Genomic DNA, 20,813 nt, shown 5'->3' on the forward strand with positions numbered 1-20,813 from the left:
TTAAAGAAGATGCAGGACTGGGTATTGTTACATAGCAGTGGAACATTGCAATTTGGAGACAATCTTGCATTCATAAAAAAAAAAAAAAAAAAAAAAAAAAAGAAGAACCATATCCCTGGATTGAGAACAATAAGAGAAGACAAAAACCACTGACTGACTGCTCTCCCGAACAAGGCAGGGGTTCACCTCATTAGACCCAACCCTATGTGAGGTACCACACAACAGGGTAGCAATCCAACGTGCTAAATATAGAATCACAAGCGTTTCACAATTGAAGAAAAAAATCCTTACAACATGATGATGTTTGAAGGTTTTATAAGTACACATTTTTATCTGTCTGACAGCATGTGTTTTCAATACAGACATATTTGGGCCTGCACATTGCTATTTTAGTGCTAACATTTACAAGTTTATTTGCTGAAGGCAATTTTTAAAGACATTTTGTCAGTGGCCAAGTCCAGCTCCCACTGAAGTTAACTGGAAGACTCCCACTGACCTCAATAGGAAACAGCTCAGACGGTCAGGGCTGGATTCTGAGCTGCCACAAGTTGAGGATACAATTCTTGGAGTGAAATGGGTTTCAGTAAGCCCAGAAGAAGAACAACACCATAGCAAATAACAGTGTTATCCATTAATAAACATATTAGGGGATGGTACCATGCAATTTCTCCTGTGGCTGAGCTAGCATGACAGATCTCCACCCCTGTGCCACGGCTCACCTCCGGCTTTTGCCGAGTTGGTTTGTAGGGCTGTGCACTAATGCTTGCACACACCAAAGCTGAGTATGAACAAAAAATTAACAGGAAAAAAAATGCAGAGAAGGGAGGATGTTTTCAGCAAGCCAAAGTGGTGTGAAATTACAAGAATTACTCTCATCCTTATAGTTGAGCATAGACAAAAGTGCCTGGAGAATTCCAACTTTGCTCTTTTCTTTCAGATAATTATTTTCCTCTATTTCATCACAACTCAGAAAATTTTGTTTAATAGCTTCTAATATTGCTTCCATTCTGTAGCTGTACTTCCTTCATTTGACTGCCGAAAGAGCTTAAAAAAAATCCTTGCAGTTTTTTTCTCTTTTTCTTGTTATAAAGTCTACACATGCTACAAGGGCACAAGGGATGGAAAAAGTATTTAATTAGTATTTCCAGAAATATCCTCGCCTAACCCATAATGAGGTCATGCCAGATCATAATCCTCCTCAAATACAAGAGACAAAGTGATTTCCTTTCATACGACATCCTTTTTTGGGTGCAGCATCGACAGCTTTTCTGTGGTTTCAAAGGAAAATAAAATCGAGTCAGTCTGAGCAGGAGAAGTCCAGAAACGCCTAATACATCTTCCTGTGAGAGGAATTCAGCAGGCTCTACCTCAGTGAAGACATGGGTGAAATTTAATACAACCAGGAAAAAGAAAAAAATCACACCAAAATCACAGCTCCGATCTACATGTGCCCAACTGAAACCCTTTGAACTGACTGCTCAAATAATATTTCTCTTAAATCACACAGTGGTGTGTTTGGGCTACCTTTGTCTATTTCTCCTTCACACAGGAACAGACCTTGACTCCTGGGTGGACCATGGAAATCTTGGAGCGCCGCTGATGCCACCACCTTGCTGGGGCTTGGCTCAGGCTCCCACTGCAGAGCTGTGATACCGAGGTCCCAACCCTCTCGTTGCAAGCCATCCTCCCTTGGTGCATCCAGCAGCCACAGCACAGCTGGGTTTTGAAGACTCTCCGTAAAAAAGACCAGCCCTCATGTGGTACCTCTTGGGTATGGGGTAGGGTGGAAAGGAGGCTTTAAGGTGAGGAAACACTGAGACCAGGGAATTTGTTCTCCTTGCAACATATTTCACCACCTTTCATTAATTGCTTCTTGAGATAAGTTCAATAGCTTGTGCAGGGCAGAAATTGTAACTTGGAAAAAAACATCCAATATCATTGGAAGACATCTATACCTGCTCACATAGTGGCTTATCCCAGTACATGTTCAACTCCACTGCTAAATTCAGGCAGGGACCAAAGCTGAGGTGGACACCCAGGTTTAGCTTGCAGCTGCCAACGGCTCATCAACTTCCCGCAGTGGTGTAAGGGCCCGGAAAGTGCAAAGCATTTTCTCTCCTTTAATTCTCCAGGATTAAAATAAATCAGAGAGAGGACATTATCCACTTTATTTGCCTGCTTCTGCAAACATGCCCATGTGCTATTTCACTACAGAAACCACTGGGCAGCATTGATTTACCGGCCAGTCTCAGGAAGGCAGTGGTTCTCCACCCTGCTCTCCCATCCCCCAGTTTATTGTCGAGATCTTGGAACATCAAGTACAGAGTGTGAAGTAATTTAATGGCGGGGGGACTTTTCACCCTCCTTCTCTATCCCAATATGACTAAATTTATTGATTTTGGATTGCTGTAAATTATAATGTAATTATCCTGCTGCACAAGCAGCTTCCCATTCCAGAAATTAAAAAGCAATTCAGGTAAATGATCTTTAGCTATCGTGGTGCATCCCTGCAGAACTCATTAAGTTGGGGGATTAGATGGCACACCAAAACTCTTACAGGGAGGATGACATTGAAAACTACCATGCCTGAAAATAAAGAACTTGCTTGGGAAGATAACAGGGGCAAAGCTGCTGGTGTGACTTTTTTTTTTTCCTTTCTTTCCTGACAACTTTGAAATGCTATCGACTTGTACCTCTCCTAGGATTTCTAATACTTGCTTATTGACCCTTTTTAAAAATAAACACCCTTCCTTTGAGACAGGAATGCTGTTAAGTGGGAAAATTTAAGAAATGGACATCTTCACACCACCACCCATGGAACCTGTTATTTGATCCAGTTGGATCTCAGGTGGAAAAACAGCTCACACACATTGGAGTCTGCATGTACTGTCTGAGCAGGAAGCTACCAATTGGCACTGAAGAAAGTTCATCCCATATTTCTAGCTAGTTAAGGTTAAGCTTGCAGCTTTCCCTAAAGAAAGCTCTATCTAGTGGGATTTCTAAAAGATCAATAACTGATTGTAGTCACAGAAGGTATTGTTACACATGCCTTTTGCCAGCAAAACTGTTCCCAACCCTTCTGTCTCACCCAAAGGTGAAGTCTTGCCTCCGTAAAGTTTCCTTCTCCCAGTTCAATCAGTTACAGCATTTCCCACTTGCTGTCTGATGCTGCTGTGATGCTGCAAAACAGCCATCAGCAGCCTTCACACCGAAGGCAGCTACAGTCGGTGGCAGATGAAAGGATACGTGCACACGTAGTTTGCACATCATTAAGTTCGTAAAATGCTTTGAGGATGAAATGTGCTACATAAATATAACAGGTTATTAAATTTCTTGGTGCCGTTTCCTTCATCAGAACCTGCAGTGGTCGTCGCTGGTTTGTGCCTAAACCTGCTACTGCTATTAGCTTCCTGGCTTTTGGCTTCCCAGGGGATTTGATCCTTGCCCCCAGCCACCGAGCCTTTCACACCTTCTCGCTGGCCCCGCACAGCTGCTGTGCAGACGTGGGGCACGGGAATCCTGCTGGCTTCGGGCTGCACGCGTGCAGCCGCTCCCCTCATTTCCTGCACAAGTGGCAGCCACAGGACTTGAAAGCCCCCCCTTTGCTCCCACCACTCTTCCCTAACATGGCCCTTAATTAATACCGAAGGCAGCTACCATTTTTGAGTAGGGCAGTACAGGGCCCCAGGATATCAGCCAAATACCGCAGAGATTTATAAACTTGTCAGCATGGCCAGGCTCCCCAGAAAAGAAGCCAAAACCTTAAGTTTAAAATCTCCTACACTTCCATAAATTTCAGCTTTATCTGCAAGCTCTTCTCATTATGAAAGTTTGCTAGTTCTGTTATTTTAATTCTAGTAAGTACCATGTCCTAATTTGGACATTTTTCCAGCCTTCAGCTGAATTCTGGAGATATATGACATACCCCGGTAGCCTTTTCTCCTGTTAAAAACAATCTATTTACCAAAAGTCTTGTCCAAACCCAAATCATAATATCTGGTCTCTATTTATACCAGCACGGGCTCCTCTCCCCCAGACTGCCGCCCCCGCGAGCAAGCAGCGATTGCACAACGCGCTGTGGCAGGAGCACGGGACATCACTTCACATCTCCCTTCTTTTTTGGGACGCATGCATACTTTTCGAATTTCCTAAAAGGAGAGATTATTTGGTTTTGGCCGAGCATCTGAAACCACTCGCAGGCCACACAGAAGTTACCGAGTAAGCAGACGACATCCTCCTCTAAAATCCTTACGGACACAAACAGATTCTGAAAACATGTACTTCAACCACCTCAGCAAATCATTTCCCCGGTGCGTTGGTGCCGTGGGCCCAGCGCCTGCCCTGCTCCCTCCTCCTCGCCCCCGCTCGCTGCATACAGCGAGGAGGACGTTAGCGCTGGAATGAACCCGCTCCAGTCCTTTTATATAGATTTAGACCGTATAATTTGATCGCGACCACTGGCAGTTTTATTGCCCTGATTTATACTGGGCCTTGCAGGGGTCCTTTCTTCTGTAAGAAAGTGAAATTCCTAGAAGCCCTCTCCCTGCTCCAGGCCTGAGGACAAGCTGTGGGATCCCCAGGGCTTTCCACACAGGCCACAGCAGGCCTGGATGTCGCCTCCTTCTCCCCTCACCACAGCGTCAGTGGGGTATGCACACCTTGCAGGAGGCAGCTGAAGCACTGCTCAAGTGGCCCTCTCTACATTGTGGCACTTGGGTCGTCCTGCCTGAGAGGGGACCATCATGTGAAGCCCAGGGCAAAGCACGTCACTCCCCACCTACCAGGGTGACACCCCAGTGACAACCCCAGCACCTCTCCCTCTCTCGCAGGAGGGGATGAAAATCCAAACAGCTTTGCCACAGAGAAAAGGTAGATGTTGCTGTAGGGCCAGGAGTGTTGCTACCAACCATCTGCGTTCCCAGGGCACGTTAAGCCTGGGATCTGTGTTAGTATTCTCCGCCAGGCATCTGGCAGATATTAAATACCAGCCTCCCTAGAGAACTTGTTACCTCCTCATGCTTGACTGGGTGAATATAAGCAAGAGCCGTGCTTGTATCTGCTACCTGAAGAGGCTAGATGAAGCCTATCTGAAACATGCCAAGACCTTGGATCTGTCATTACCATACCAATTTCCTGAATGGAAATCCTGCCTGTCTTTCTTTTAATCTATCCTCTATCTCACTATGTGACCAGAACATGCTGTACTAGCTACAAAGACAAGCCAGTATGTGACTCAGAAATGTGATTTCTGCAACTTACCTAGAGGATTACTGCTTCAAAGAGCACCAGGTTTTGGAATAATGGTGTCAACAACCACTGATAGTCCTGACCTGTCACTGACATGTGGAGAGCTACTTTCGCACTGGGCCATGGACTTAGAGAATAGCTTCATCTCATCAAAAGTCCTGTCGTCTCAGCGTAGTAGCCTCATCATCACAACTAACATGGACTTTCTTCTTGCTTCTCTACCTTTTGTAGCCTTCTGCACCCAGCCAGTTCCTGTCAAGTTTCTATGACCTTGTAATTCTTCCACTCCAGTATTTTCATGACTTCTCCCTTTGCTGCCAAGTTTTCCTCATGAAGATCCCACAAAATGGTGTCTTTTGGCAGAAACCCTGCTGTTACAGTTTTGCTCCTTGTACCTCTGGCCAAAGGCTAGTCAAAAGCCTTCCCATCCCTCACACAGCTCAGCCATCCCCCTGCACCTCTGGTCTAGGCTATGTCTGCTGCTACATTAATCATCTTATCTAAGTAAAGTCTTTGACCATAATCCACCACAGTTTCCATAAAGGACTTTAAGCTTCTCCCCACTGCTCTGAGACTGCTGGGACCTTGTGGCTTACCCCATCTTGTAATAGTTTTGCAAAATTTTGAAGCAGTAATCATGTCTTCCCTAGTTATAAGTCCACAGAGCACGGATCAAAAGCTGCTGACAGAAACTTTTGCCTCATTAAGGAGTACAATAATTGTCTGGAAAAAGTATTTCAGAACTACCTGCAGAACTTCTACCAGAAGATTCACAAGTGGCATGGCCACCTCTGTGTATGACAAACTGCTTGGCACTTCTGATGTGCACGTCTGCACCCTTCATATCTGATGAGACATTGTCCCTCCTTCCTGGTATCCACACCCACAGCATTCATGGGCCAGTTCCCTCTTCCAGCAGGCTGCTATAGCCTTCAAATTCCCACTGTGTCTAAGCATGGTTTGGGCCACTAGCCCCATGCCTCACAAAACACAGGGTTAAGTGAACCAAATTCAGGAAGACATTTCTATTCTGCCCTTAGGACTTAAATACCGGAGGGTTTTGAAGTTGGAAAAGAATAGTTTTTCACTTGGGTCACAGAAAGGAAGAATAAACTAAAACCACCTTTACAAGAGACACTGCAGATGCTGGCAGTGAGGAAAGGCCCTTTGGGCTGATACTTAGAGAAAGCTCATTTCTATCCCTGCTCAAGTGCTACAGAGGTTAAAGACCTTCTACAACCTGCCATAAAAGGCAAAAACCACATTAATAGGAAATGTGTTCCCCTCCCCCCTTCCAAATGTATTTTTTATGAGTAAACATTTCTGTATTAAGACTTACTGTCTTCAAAGATCCCTTTTATGTCCCAAAGGTAACCATTTAAGTGATCTTATAACAGCCGTTACTTATCTTTACAATGGGCAATGCACATGAACTCAATGTCTGAGACTTTCATTTTGCTATATATTTTTTAGTAACCACATATAAATCCGTCCTGTTTCAAGTGTCAGTGACTCTATATGGCCAAAAGATAGCCTTGGATCTTATTTCAGCTGCTAATACACTGCTTTGAGTGGAATTAAAATTGAAAGAAGCACAGAGGTGTGCAAAGCTCCTTTTTTTTTCCTCCCAGCCCTCTAAGCTTGCTCACAGAAGTGCAGCATGCACAAAACTCAGGAAAAGAAATGCAAATGTTTTGTGTGTGTGTTTGTTGTTGTTCGTTTATTTTTTACACTTTCAGCCAGCTCATATCTATTTTAAGAGTCACTGCTCCAGCATTTGAAATGGAGGACCTTGGATGTTTTAAGGCTATCTTTGTAACAGCATGCAGAGTTTCCTCGGGAGTTTTCCAAAGGGGAAAAATTGCACCAGATCAAACAATAGCATTGCTGGCTCCTCTGCAGCTGATTACAGCACTAGTGTGCACGTGCACAGCAGGCTAACAGGAAAGAAAGCTGAAACTCAGCTTTTCTCTGAAACTGTCATCCCAAGTCAGTGATTTTCTTCTTCCATCACCTAGTCCCCAGAACAACACCTTTCCTAAGAGTCTAGCGACAAAGGACTTAGATAAAACAACTGTATATTGCTTGGGTCAGGGTGAAATCCTAAAGCTCTGTATGATTTCTGTAAATCCATCTAGGTCTATCCAAAACCCTGTTCAAGTTCTTGAACCTCAGCAAAGTATTTGATAAAGTTCAACCCTAGATTATGCACATAGAAAACTCTGCTAAACTGGAAAAAAAAAAAAAAACACTTTCTTGTTGCCATGTAAGAGATTTATGCAACTAAAACATTGTGCTCTCCAACTAAGTTTGCCAGATGAGATTGCCTGAAAATCTTTCTTACTCCAGAGCACAGTGTAACCCCTTAGAAAACGCTCAGTCTCTACGTATCCACAAACAGTCTCTCCACTACAGACACTGAAAATGTCTTCTCTATAACAACTTAACCTCATCTTCCCTAACCCTGCAAATCTGTTTTATTGGGCCCCTTTGACAACAGCAGGTTGACACTTCAGAAATATGAACAAGGTCACCCTTGTAATGCAGCGCTCAGGGGCAGCAGCACCCACTTCATGTGGTGGGGAGGGGGAGAATGGCAACCTCCATGCATTCTGACCTGTTAAGTGCTTCAGTATGACCAAATGCAATAAACATGCTAACCAGATGCTGATTGATGGGCCTCGAGGCCCAAAGAACAACGCAAGTTCATTATATAAACAGGGGAGTGAAGGGAAGTCAAACAGCTTTCCCAAAATCATGAAGGAAGTTTGGGGCTGGATCAGGAACTGAAACTAATTTTCCCCAGGCTCAGTTCTGTGCCTTCACCATAGGGAGCCACCAAAAAATTGGGTACCTTCACACAAGCAGCCTCTGGGAGTCGGGTCAGCTTCCCACAACACATAATAATTCCTCTCATTAAAATCAGACGTGCAAACCAATGCCTCAAGTCCTCACCTTTGTATTTCCCTTTTTTCCCTTTAAAGTGTGGCTATAAATACCTCACAAAGAACATCACCAGCTATACCTGCAGACTGGTAGGAGCAAGGTTTAGCTTAGCCTGAAAGTAACGCTTCTCGTTCATGCAGAACACCGGTATCACCCCAGCGAGGACGCAGAAGTGGCGGCTGCTTGGTTCCCCTGTCACAGCTGGCCCTCCCCACAAACAGCGGCCATAAACCAAGGAGAGTCCACAACAGAAAAACAGATCAGATAAAGATAAAAAAAAAAAAAATTACTTGGGGAAAATTAAAATGTTTAACAAAACTTTGGCTGTAGCCCTTACTACTCTCTGCAGGGTCAGAGCATCTCATTAGGTGCAGATACATCTCTGTGCTGGTTTAAACAACTATACTGGAAGCAGTGCGCATGGGGCCAAGGCTTATGGGCAGATATCTCCTCTATTGGATAGTTTTCAGGAATGCTCAGACACTGAGCTTTTACATCAATATAACTGAAGTTATTAAAACATCAACTTTAACTGTTTACTTAGGGGTGCATCTGCTGCAAGCTGTGATTTTTTTTGAAAATCTGTCACAGTCAGGAGCTGATCCACACAAGAAAAAAGAGGACAGCTTTCTGGCCCAAACAGTACCATTCAATCCCTACAAATGTTACTGTATTTTAAAGATCAGATATTAACGACAGTAAACATAAATATTTTGCTTGCAGCACTCCTGTTATTTACATTTTACTTGCAATTGGAAGCATTTCCACTGGAATACATTCCTAAAATTAGCTGGAATTCCAGAAGATAGAAAGAAGTATAAAAAAAAAAAGGAAAAAAGCCCTATAGAACTCTCTAGCAAACTGTAGAAAACGTATAATTGATTTCAGACAATTTTGTGTGAAATCTTTTTCATTTGTGTTCAAGTGGGATCACACACAGTGATTTTTTTTTTTTTTAATATTTTAATTTTGGACTCAGTCAACCAAAGTGCCCAAGCCATAGCTCATTTCTTTCCACCAGAGTATGCCTGATCTCAACCCACCATCACTACAGGAGTCACAGAACACCCAGTGTGGGTTGCTTTGAAACACATGTAAACTCATGAGTTTAATATAATCCTTGACCAGTTAGTATGAAATAACTATATCTACTTAATTTCTGTATGGTAGAGCTAAACTTATGATCTTGGCTTGAGGTCTACTCTCTGGCATTACTGTTAAGGTCAAAAAACTTACCCTGCCAAAACAGCCTGCACAGAATTCCTGGGATCTTGATTTATTTCAGAATTTAAGGATTCTGCTGTTTCTGTGGCACTTGGTTCTGGAAAAATATTATTCATTATAGTCCCCTAATTATAAGCCTTCTTTCAAAAATAAGTTTTAAATCGGTAAAAAGCTATTACTGCTACTGAACACTTTCATAGCCTTATACAATGTAAAGAAATGGTGTTGACTTCTGCAAGATGATGTTCTCAAAGGCGCTATATGATACATAGATAGCTTATGTTCAACTCCCCTTTGGGGAAAGAAACAACTCCATTTGCCAGACAGACATGAGAATATGAGTCATTTAACCACAATTATGTGGCTTATCAGTGAGACAGGAAGGACTTGCTAGTGGATATGGTGACCCAAGGGACCTGGGCTTAGTCCTCTCCACTGCCATGGATGTCACGTGTACACCACCTATGAACTTTCGAAGTCGCAGAGATGACTGCTTCTTAATTTGTTTCTGAAACCATGAAATCCCTTAGAGCCATCTTGGCCTTGCAAAATTCTTCACTACCTCTCTGCTCCATCTGCAGAATGGCAGAAATGGTTTCTCCTTGTCAAAACGGGATGTTCTTACACAACAGGCTGAAAAGTTCACAGGACCTGAGCTCCCAGACAGCGTAGTTCATGTTCTCTTATTAAAATAAGTAAAAAAACGGTACAGAGGAACGTGGAGAAATGGTGTGCTCTGCACCACACTCACCAGCACATGAAGCCATGAAAACAGACTGCCTGTTTTCATTGGCTGCAGTTTAAGGAGGAGACAAGAAATACCAAGTCCTCCTTTCACTCCGAGGTGTGTGGCTGTCTTCTCAAGGCCATGCAGAAATTCTTCAGGAAGTGCCGGGAATACAAGCCCCATTTCTTGGTACTGGTATTGGATACACAGCATTTCTAAGAACATTTTTCTCTGCCATTCGTCTGACCTCGGGAGCAGTCCCACTGCTCCACAGAGGCAGCCGTGGAACGCTCTGCCAAACCCTATCAATTATTTAGCGTCAAAAGGAAGACTTAATCTGTGTGATAAAAGAATGGATTTTATCTAAGGCTTGTTCTCCTTAAAGTGATTTACACAACTGGACTCTCTAGTTGCTTCCCTTAGCATAATTATTTAGTTCTGCATTAATAGCCTTCCTTCTCTTGGGTTATTTTTAGGAGCCTTTTGTAACCCTTAGAATTTACTGTTTTTTCCTTGGCTGCTTAGTGGGGATTTTAAATTGCCCATCCCTCCAAACAGGCGGGTGAAACACCAGTCTTGTCAGTGCTGGTGTGAAGCTGCAGTAGGTCTGGGGAAGCTGCTCCCCCAGCTTGGGGGAATACCTGGGGGCTGAGTTTGACTCCGACTTGAGAAGTCTTGGGGTGAGATTTCAGTTCAGAGCTGGCAGCCAGGGCTCTCAGCCTGCTCATCTGGCTGAGGGCTGATGAATGAGAATGATGACCTTTAAAACATTAATCTCCTTCCACCTTGGTTCCTGGTTTTAATGCCACTCTGCACAATTTTGGCCAAGTCACAAAGACTTGGATTTGCCCCACCTAACATTAGCCACCTTAAATCAGGCATGAAGTCCTTTGGGGAAAAAACACCCATCTTCATGATGTGATTGACACCCCCCTGCTGCAAAGGGAGCCCGTACTAAACACCTAAAATTTAGCCAGCCAACCCCAGACAAAACAATTCCCAGTCCCAGTCCCCCATGATTGTGGCAGGTTCAAATGCCATGGTTAATGGATGGTGTTGGGAGAATTAATTTACAAAAGCTGTGCAAATTCTCAGATTCTCAGGTAAAAAGCTGACACAGGCTAAAAATACAAACTATGGCAACACACTGGCAGCACAGAAGAGACAGACCAGGAGAGCATCACCATAAATATAATCCATTATCACCACCGATTTTCTTACTTGACTAAATATGAGCAATCTACAAATAGGTAAGTTTAGCATTGGTTAAAAAGGTTATATTTAGGTGCCCTCTGAGTGGCACTTCACTGAAGTCTAAACTGTATCCATGGGAAGGGAGATGTATCAGCACTTGCCAGTATAAGCTTTTGAAGCTTACAAAGTAACAGAAAAGCAGAAGCTATTATTATGATGACTACTGTTAATGATGATGATAATACACTCAAAAAATACAAAGATCTTTCAGGTGGTACTTAGCGGTAGGGATCACCAGTGCCAGAACCAGTCTGTGAAGAATACCTTTTTCTATTTTAAACTCATAAAAGCTTTTGGAACTGGTGTGCAATCCTGCAATGTGGTTAGGGGCAAGATTAAATTGCTCCGTCTTCAAAGCACTTTGGTGTCTGTAATGGGCTGAAATGGCAGGAATCTTTGGTATGACACTTTGGGGGAGCTGCATGCAATCGATAAACGCTGGCTGATATCATGAAATATACCATCTCATCAAGTGCTTGGGTGATATGACACAAGCATCTTCTGTGAGGGCTATGTGATGTGAACCACAAAGCCTGTAAACATTAATGGTTATTCACTCTGAGGCTGCACCTTTGCCCACAAGGCTGGCTATCACACAGAGAAACCCTGCATAGGGGCTCAGGAAGAGAATTTTTCCATGAGGAAAATTTAAACAAACAAACAAACAAACAAAAAACAACAAACAAAACACCTCAACAACAAGTGGCCAAGTAGTGGGACTCCAATCACTTGATGAAGTGAAGGCTTGCCCAACAAAGACTGTTGCTGACTGAAACCCAGAACTGAAAGCCCTGGCTGAAGGAGAGAGATCAGGCAATAGACGTGGTTTTGTGGCACAGTTTATGGCAATTTTAATTATTAAATTCTGTCACATGTAGCTGAAACAGTCAACCATCTCCTCCTACAGTGCTCCCCACTATGGCTGTACAACAGATATTGTTATTTGAACATAAAAAAGGTGCATTGTGGATTCCACTTCATCCATCCCTGCATGGATTCCTCTGAACTACCCCAAAGAGCAGTTTTCAAGTGACCAATGTAATACGAAAGCTTTCAGGTAGTCACAGCCCTTGATGTCCTGTGACTGAGGGACAACATCTGCCTTGCACAAGTGCAAACATCTCTGGCTTCCCAGAGGGAAACCAGTGGGTACACAGGAGAGACCTGTAGACAATCTGGTCAGCCAGGGGGGCTATGGTGACAAAGAAGCCCACTTTAAGACCTGATAGAATCACATTTAAGACTGACTGAAGTGTTCAGGGAAGAAATACGATTTTTGATTGCTAGCACTCTTACATCGGTGTTGTGCTGAAACCCTGCCCAAGGTGGGAGCCACTGAGCTACATGCAGAAGATGCTTGATAGAGACAGTGGCTGGCAGGAGAATTTTGCAATCTAAATTACAGGATTTTCCCATCATTCTGTTTTAAAGTTGTATACAGCAAAGCAATACTGGGCAGGGGAGCTAAGAATGTGTTTGTACTGGTTATATCCCTTTTTCTGGAAAATGTGAACGACTGAAGGAAAACATACTTTGGAGAAGATCCCTGCCCCTCCGGGGTGGACGGAGGAGATGACTTCATTGGGGCTGTTCTCCTTCTAATTTGTCTGAGTCTCAGGCCACACAAACTATATATTTTTCAGCGCAGTGAGGTCTGCTGGGATGCTGGCATTTCCTCCTCCTCATTTACATGGTCTTCCCATAATCCAGCGCTGAGACAAGCTGAACTGCACAAGGACGCCCTGCCAACACCACTCGGGGCTTGCTTACAGAAGACCTCTGGAGAGCGATGGGAGGTGCTCCCTGCCCTTCTCCTCTGCCTATGAAAGGGCTGAGTGTGCTACTTCTGCAGCACTGAGCATTCCCGCCAGCCCATAAATCAAGCGACCAAACTCCATCCCGATCTCTGATCCACTGCAGAAAAGCCCAACGCTCTGCCCTTACAGCACACGCGGGGCAAAGAGCTGTATTTCATCAAGCAAAGCCTTAATATCAGGGGAGAGTCGTTACCTCCTGGAAGAAAGCGTAGCCAGAGTCTTACTGGTTCTGAAGCTTGGTTTCCCCATGTTTACACCAAATGACTTGTTGAACTTCATTATATACAAAGTATTTCCATAGATCAGAGGCAGGGAGACCTGTGCAGCTAACATAAAATAAATTACCACCCTGTGATAAATGGTTCTATTAGCAATCCAGATTGTTAAACTCAGATACAACAGGATGAAGGGAGCACTGCCCCATTCATTCTCCCTGCGGCAGATACTGAGTTGTAAATAGGTTATTTTGTGTGTAAATAACACATTAAAACTCAGCATTAGCTGTGTCTTTTGATAGAGAGGAAATTGTTCCAAATAAATAATCTCGGACAGGAATGTAAAATAAGCCAGATTTAATAGTGCATGCCTGCTGCAGCCGTGTTAAACATGACTAAAATGATAAACCCCAGAATATACTAATAGTAAACTATGCTCTGACATCAAAGTAATGAGGCTGTATTTTTACCCAGCTTTAGAAATGCTAAAATTAGTCTTGACAGAGCCAGACATCAGAAAAATGTTTCAAACATAAACACCATCAATTTGGGAACTTGGTGTTTGTGTCATGCTGAGGGTGGGGTGGAGAGGAAAAGGTGCATTCTGGGTCTTGTTAAAGTCAGGCAGTTAGCATTTAGGAGAATTTGTATTTAATTTTTATTACAAGATGAGAAAACCATCTTCCTAAATATCTCTGCCTTTGAAAGAGTGGCTCATTTAAATTTCTCCTGCAGCCACATGCCTGAGCTTCCTCCTATGTGCTGATGCGGAGGCTACTGCAGTGTTAACCTGGAGGACCCAACCTGGTCTCACTCACATGCTGCTCTGCTCCAAAATCTTTTTCCTCTTTGAAGCAAAATGCACTTTTGCACTCAGCAAATGGGTTTTCTAAACATGAAGTTGCCCTTCCAGAACTGGAGGCACCAGAAGTGGGAGGGTCTTTTACAGATTTGACTGTCTGTAGCTCCTAAATATTATCATTGCACCAGCTTCCATCTCTGTCACACATATACACATGCATCTATTGAAAAAGAAGAGAGGAGCTTTGACTCTTTGGCCAGCATGATTTATGGAAAATTAGAAAATTAAGAGAGATTTCCTTGATGTCCTTTCTGTGAGGCCAGTTTCAGAACATCTGAGCAATGAGTTACTATAAAAAAAAAGTCAGAGAAGATCTCTAAAACAGCAGCTTTAGGACACTAAAAATACAAGACACAGATTGTTAATACAAAAGGACTCTTTTCCACTGACAGCATCAACAATGCTGATCTCTTTTCCTAGAGCTATAACTTAATTTGTTCAAGGCTGCAAACATTTGGGACAAATATCCAAAGGAAGAGAACTAGTAATTGAGACTGGACATATTATTACATTACAATGATATAGTTTAAATAATAATATAATAAAAAAGCTATTCTTCAATTATTTAAGTAATACTCAAGTTTATTGCTTCAATTACCTTAATTGTAAAGAAACCCTTATGAATCTATTCATTTCTACAAGGAAAAAAGAAAACCCTGTGATCAGAGAAACACGCTATGTTGGCACTCCATCTGTGTGAGTCAGTAGAAGAAAGGAGAAATGTGTTGCAAATTATGTCTGCTTGGCTCCAGAGAGCAGCTTGGTGATCCGCAGCATGAGCTGAGCTTCACTGCCACTTTCTCACATGCTAGTACAAAGAGTAAAACCTCTACAATAAATAAAATCAAGAGTTCGTGTTGGATGAGAATAAAGACATGTGCGTATGGCCCCGAAGCAGGGTGGGGAGCTTGGCGGCCCTCCCTTTAAAGCCTGTCTGCTGCTGTTCCCTCCTTGAGCTGAACAACGTAATTAATCTCCATGCCTCGTTTGCTTTCTTCTGTAAGAATATGAGCATAAATATGTATATTCCTGGCCTGTTATGAGTAATTACACTAGTTTAGTGAAGCAAATATGTTATATTAGTATGAATACTATATAAGTACAGCCTCGCCGCGCTACCCAGACTTTTTATTATCTGCTACATCACACCTTGCAGTTAACTGATGTTAGCAGAAGACTTTGTATTAATTTCTCTACTTACAAGCACACGCGCAGTGCTGCGCCCTCGCAGCAGCAAGGATTACTTCTGGCCAGAGTTCAGAGAAGAGCCCTGAACCACAACACTGCGTGTGTTACCTGCAGAGCCCTGGCGCCTGCAGCCCATCACCAGCTCCTTCACTGCTGGCCACTTCAGGTCATTTATTAGCACTTCTCTTCCCAGCATGATATAGATTTCGCTCTTTACATCTCATTACACAATGCTTTCATCATGCTTCTCCTGACATCTTCAAACAATCCTCCGCTCACTTCTCCACTTCCTCTTAATAAAAGTGGAAATATGGAGCCTGTAAATCATTCTTTCCAAAGGCGAGAGCACACTGCTAACGCGACGTATAAAGCTGGACACATAAAAAAACAACCCAGACCCTGGGGGAACCAAAAGGGCCCATGGACACCCCAGCTTGGGGGGGGGCCTGATTTCCGTCACATCCCAGGAAACACGGAGGCTGCTTCCTCAGTGGAGGCATTCCCAGGGTACGTGCCAGGTGGAGAGAAGGTGTTTATTAGCAACAGCATGTATGTGGGCTTTGAATTTTAGCACATGCTTGGACTTCATTGGCACCTATCAAACCTTTGAACCTGCCAGTCACTTAGATGAAGCCAAGAGTGGGCTGCCGCTGGTTTCTACAGCGTCACTTCTTTAACAGGGATCAAAGTCTGCAGGGGGTGGCAAACTTCAGTGTGTCAACATTTCTGCCTTTCCCCTATTTCTACAGCCCAGAAAGCTCTGCTTTCTGTCACTCTGCATAGTGCTCATGAAGAAGGTAGCTCAAAACCCACTCAATAGTATGAAATTGTGACTTTCCAACCAATTCTGTGCAAGGCGTTTTCTAGGTCTTTTTCAGAAAAATTTTCCCTTTGGCTATGAAAGTTTATCAAAGTCATGAACTGATCTGCTAGAATATGTTCTAGCAGCTGCTTCCTTATTCTGTACATTGGACTCTTCCCAGGACAAAGTGGAAATCAGAACTGGGTAACCAAGGTGTTGAAAGAAAGGATAGATAAAGCAGATTTAAGCAATTTGGGCCAGGATCTATCTTCCCAGCTCTGCCAACAAAAAACACAAACTCTCCAGACAAGCTGTGTAAGAGACAGGAGCCTGCAGAGGCATCATCCGGCTCTCCAGGGTGGTGAGAAACCACCAAGCAGTGAAGGAAGGGGTGGAGAAGGGTTCATTTTGGGGTAGAATCTGGCTAGCAATGTTATATTTTAAACAACAACAAAAAAGCTTTCTGCAAAGTTTACACAGCTGGGATGTCCCTTGTCACATCCGAGCTGTGCAGCCCCTTCTAAGTTTGTCTCCTCACACCCTGCCCAGAAGGGACGCCCTGTCCTGGTCCCCCACAAGAGCTGCGAGGTGCCTCCCTGGTGGGCACAGCCTCACCCACAGCTGGAGCCACCACAAAGGGCCCTGGCACCACCCTGGAGAGCCACCAGCCCCATACACGTGTGTCAGTGAGGGATGCACTTTTTGGGGTAGTATGTTGCCTGTTCCACACAGGCAGGTGGGAGGAGGAGGAGACAATGTACTTGCATGTCCCCTCCACACCAATGTTACACCCACCAAAACTGACCCTGCAACCCATCCATGGCAGCATCCTGATGGACCAGCAGGACCACAACCTCACCAAAAATACTGATAGAAACAGGAGTCAAGACCTCAACTATTTCTGATGTAACAACACAGACGGAATGGTCTTTATCTCTGTGAACCACCTTGGATGGACTATCCCAAATTCCTCCCCAGCCACAAAATCCCAGCAGCGACAGCCGAAGACAACGCAGCCTGTTTAGCTCATTAGCAGGATCACAGCCGGCACATGACACCGTTCCCGACCACGATAACAGGGCCAGCCATGTTTTAACCCCTCTGTGGAGGAGCAGCCAGCACCGTGCCACTTCCACCGTGCAGCGTTGGTCTGCTGGAGGCCCGTGGCAATGTGCTGCCTCAGCTCTCCTCCCCAATAGGCACATCTCACCTTCCCAGCCCCAGACCAGTTCATGAGGACTGGCGGTGACTTGTCACGGTGCGGTGATGTGCAGACACCACGCAGTGACACAGCTTCCCACTCCTGTGACCTCCGATGGCCGAGAACCCCAATAAACTCAGTGTTCACAGGAGGACAGATGCCACCACACTTATTAAATTCTTACAGTCTAATGAAAAACACCCCTGCTGCTTTCAAAGTGTGGAAAACATAAAGTACCTCCTTGTGCCACTGCTGCTCCTGCAGCTGCTAAAGGAGTGGGTTTCTTCCCAGTCTCTGTAAAGCCATTCCCCTCCAGAACTGCACCTTTTCCTTCTTTTTTCCCAGCAGCAGTCGAAGCAGAAGTTTCCATCTTAGGCATGCATCTTCCAGCTCAGCAACCCTATAGGACAGAAAAGAAAACCAGATTCTGGTCACTCACAGTAACAGGCGAAATCAGCTCCACAAGGAAACAGCCAGTGCTTCGACAGAGCTCAGAAAGTAAACTGAGCAGCAAAGATGTGCTGGGTTTCTGACTGCAGAGACACAGCCAGTACAGTAATTACAGGCAGAAAGGACACAGCCCTGCAAAGGTGGCTTCAAGAAGCTGAAGGCCTAAAAGGATCAGGACCAAAACACTTTATAGCCTCTCTTAGACTTGGGCTGTGTAACAAAGTAGATGGGTCCAAAGGGCTTTGCAGAACTGAGGGACAGGTGAGATGCAGAAATTCAGTATGTATAAAACCGATTTGTCGATCCTGTATATGACCTAGTCCACCATAATAATAATAATAAAAAAAAAGTCAGTCAAAAACTTTCCAGTACTGGTAACACATAAAAGCACATTTTAGTTGTTTTTGTTTGTTTATTTTCCCAGTCTGTGCTTGCTCTGTATGCTAGCGCTGACCCTGTGCCCTGCCCAGCCCTTTTCGGCGGTGAGTATGGGTAAGCCACAGCGGGTCTGTAGGAGGTGAGGATGAACATCAACCAATTCCCCTCCTCCTAAGTTAATTCTTCTCCCCTGACCAGTCATATGGGAAAATCAGCTGCAGCTTTACCCCCATTACAAATAACAAAGCAAGTGCTGGTGAAAGCTCCACAAAACAGAAGACATTAAAGCACAAACAATTTTTTAAAAGCTTATGGCTATGAAAAATCACAGCTCCCAACCTGTTGCTGGCTTCATCATTTTTTCTTTGTCACAAATTTATCTTGTTTTATTTCAAATGTCTCCAGGTGACACCTGTTTTCACAGAACCCGCAGTTACCTGGCACTCCCAGCCTCAGGCTGGTCCTGGGAAAACCCACGGCTAATTCCTCCTTTCCCTTCTATTTTTACTGTGGATCTACAATTTTTCAGATGCAAATTTTTCAGCTCCTGAGATATTCAGGAACATCCTAGCTATTTCCCTTACAGGAGTTTACTGGATCAGCCAAAAGACGCCTGGGAAACCAGAGAGTGTGCCGGCAGCTTTCCTGCCATTGTTTCGACTCAAACCTCCCTCCCTCCATCCTGGACCGACTCCTGAGCATCCCAGGTTAAAAAGTTAACACTCCTAAAAACTTCAAAATGTGTAAAAACTCTAGGCACTCCTGATCTGTAACTTCTGCGGCTTAGCTATCTATGACCCTGGTGCAAGCACTTCATTCTGTTGTTGCTTTCTTTTTTTCCCTTCCCCCCTGTCTGTTGTAGTGTTTTTTGGGCAGTTCTCATGCTGTAACTTCGGGATGGACAAGTAAAAAGCCCAGCCCTCCCTTTCCCACCGTGTGATGAGCTGCAATGGCTGCTTGGCTCTACTGGACCAAGTGGGGCATCAGCACCAGTCCCTTAAAACATTTCCATCTCCCATAAATACACTGCTGTCCTTGCTGGCACCCTGGAGGGACCTGCGCAGGCTGGACACAGCCCTCCAGCATCACTGCTGCTGCCCAGGCTCCGGCAGGATGGTGTGCACCAAGCATCTTGCCCCAGAAGCCTTCAGGCACAGCTCCTGGTACTGGCACCACTGGGTGATGCATCTGTGGACCCAGTTTGAGGCTTTAAACAGCCCGGCTCACATTGGAAAGGATGAGACACACAATTACAGGCTTCAGCGATGCTCTAGCAAATGCCGAGGTGGCCCCTGAGGTCCTGTCCCAGCGTGTGCAGGGCTCAGTGGCAAACACAGGATGGATTCTTGGGGCCAGGGCGTTTAATCCAGAAACCAGGTTGGGTTACAGACCACGTATGAAGAAAATACACTCAAACTGGAGGAGTATTTGACCTCGGTCTGACAGCCTGGGCTTCTGTTCGCTAAGCAAATAAACCTCGGAGGCTACATGACGAGCCCCCACCTGTTTCTCCTTAGTCCCCCCTTTCAAGGCTTGGTACCCATGTTTGAAACCAGACGCTCGCCCGCGCACCCCCGGGGCTGCCCTGACCCTGGCGGGAGGTGTCCTTGGGGGGCTGAGGGCTGCAAAACCCCACAGCCACGGGAGGGGAGGGGACAGGCTGGAATCAGAAAACGCTCGCCTGCAAAGCATGCAGATTAGAGCCATGTTTTCTTTTCCAGAATGGTGCCTGATGTGAGATCTCTAAATCCCTGCCACAGACACATCAGTAGGGACCCAGTTTTTCAGATGTGTCATTTACCCAACCAAAATCTGACAAGAGATCAGTCCCGTATTAGAAAATCTGGCCTTTGCAGCTGTACGCTTTCCTTTCAAATGAGTTAGGAACAAAAAAATAAAATAAAGTGATTCAAATAAATGAATTGTATTAAACAGGTAAATCCTTCTCAAATACTGGATTAGGAAAAAAAAAAAAAAAAAAAAAAAAAAAAAAAGGAATGCAACAACTCTAATCTTAGAGGATTTAGGATAATAAGTCTCTAATTATTTTTGCTGCGTAAAGGTGCTTGGGGAAGAGCTGGCTGGAGGCTCCAACTACGGGAGCTTCTCCCAGAGCAGCAGTGGCCAAAAGCAGCTCTCCCCCAGCAGCCACCCATGTCCAGAGCTGACCACCCCAGCCCAGGAGGACACGAGCATCCTTCCAGACAGATCCTGCCCCACTCAGCACCTCTACCCACAGTGAGGGAGCCCCAATGCCACCGCCACCTCACACCTCCCCAGGCTCCACAGGTGAGGGCTGAGACACAGTGACCACCAACACCCTGATCAGCCGTGTGTGACCAGGACACAGCAATGAAGTTCTGGAGATTTAGGTCCCTGTCCCGGCTCTGCTACCATCCCCTCTATGTCTCTGGGCAAAAAGCTTAACCTCTCTCACAGCTGGTTTCCATGGTCATAAAATAAGAAATAGCACTTTGCAAATATGGCAAAGTGCTTTGAGAT

At 44.6% G+C, this 20,813-nt stretch overlaps 1 protein-coding gene across 2 annotated transcripts in view; it reads right to left on the bottom strand.

Moving 5' to 3' along the window:
* Window positions 1–20,813, bottom strand: part of GLI2 (GLI family zinc finger 2) — a 188,922-nt gene that overhangs the window by 121,018 nt on the left and 47,091 nt on the right. The window contains exon 2 of one of the 2 annotated variants that reach the window (XM_082764124.1): window positions 17,721–17,883. In XM_082764124.1, coding sequence (XP_082620250.1) covers window positions 17,721–17,862 — 142 coding nt within the window. In that variant the 5' untranslated portion in view covers window positions 17,863–17,883. Of the gene's footprint in view, window positions 1–17,720; window positions 17,884–20,813 lie in introns of those variants that run through there. The other variant, XM_082764125.1, reaches the window with a different exon arrangement.

The sequence above is a fragment of the Aythya marila genome (genome assembly GCF_965140915.1).
Source record: "Aythya marila genome assembly, chromosome: 6".
Lineage (NCBI taxonomy): Eukaryota > Metazoa > Chordata > Aves > Anseriformes > Anatidae > Aythya > Aythya marila.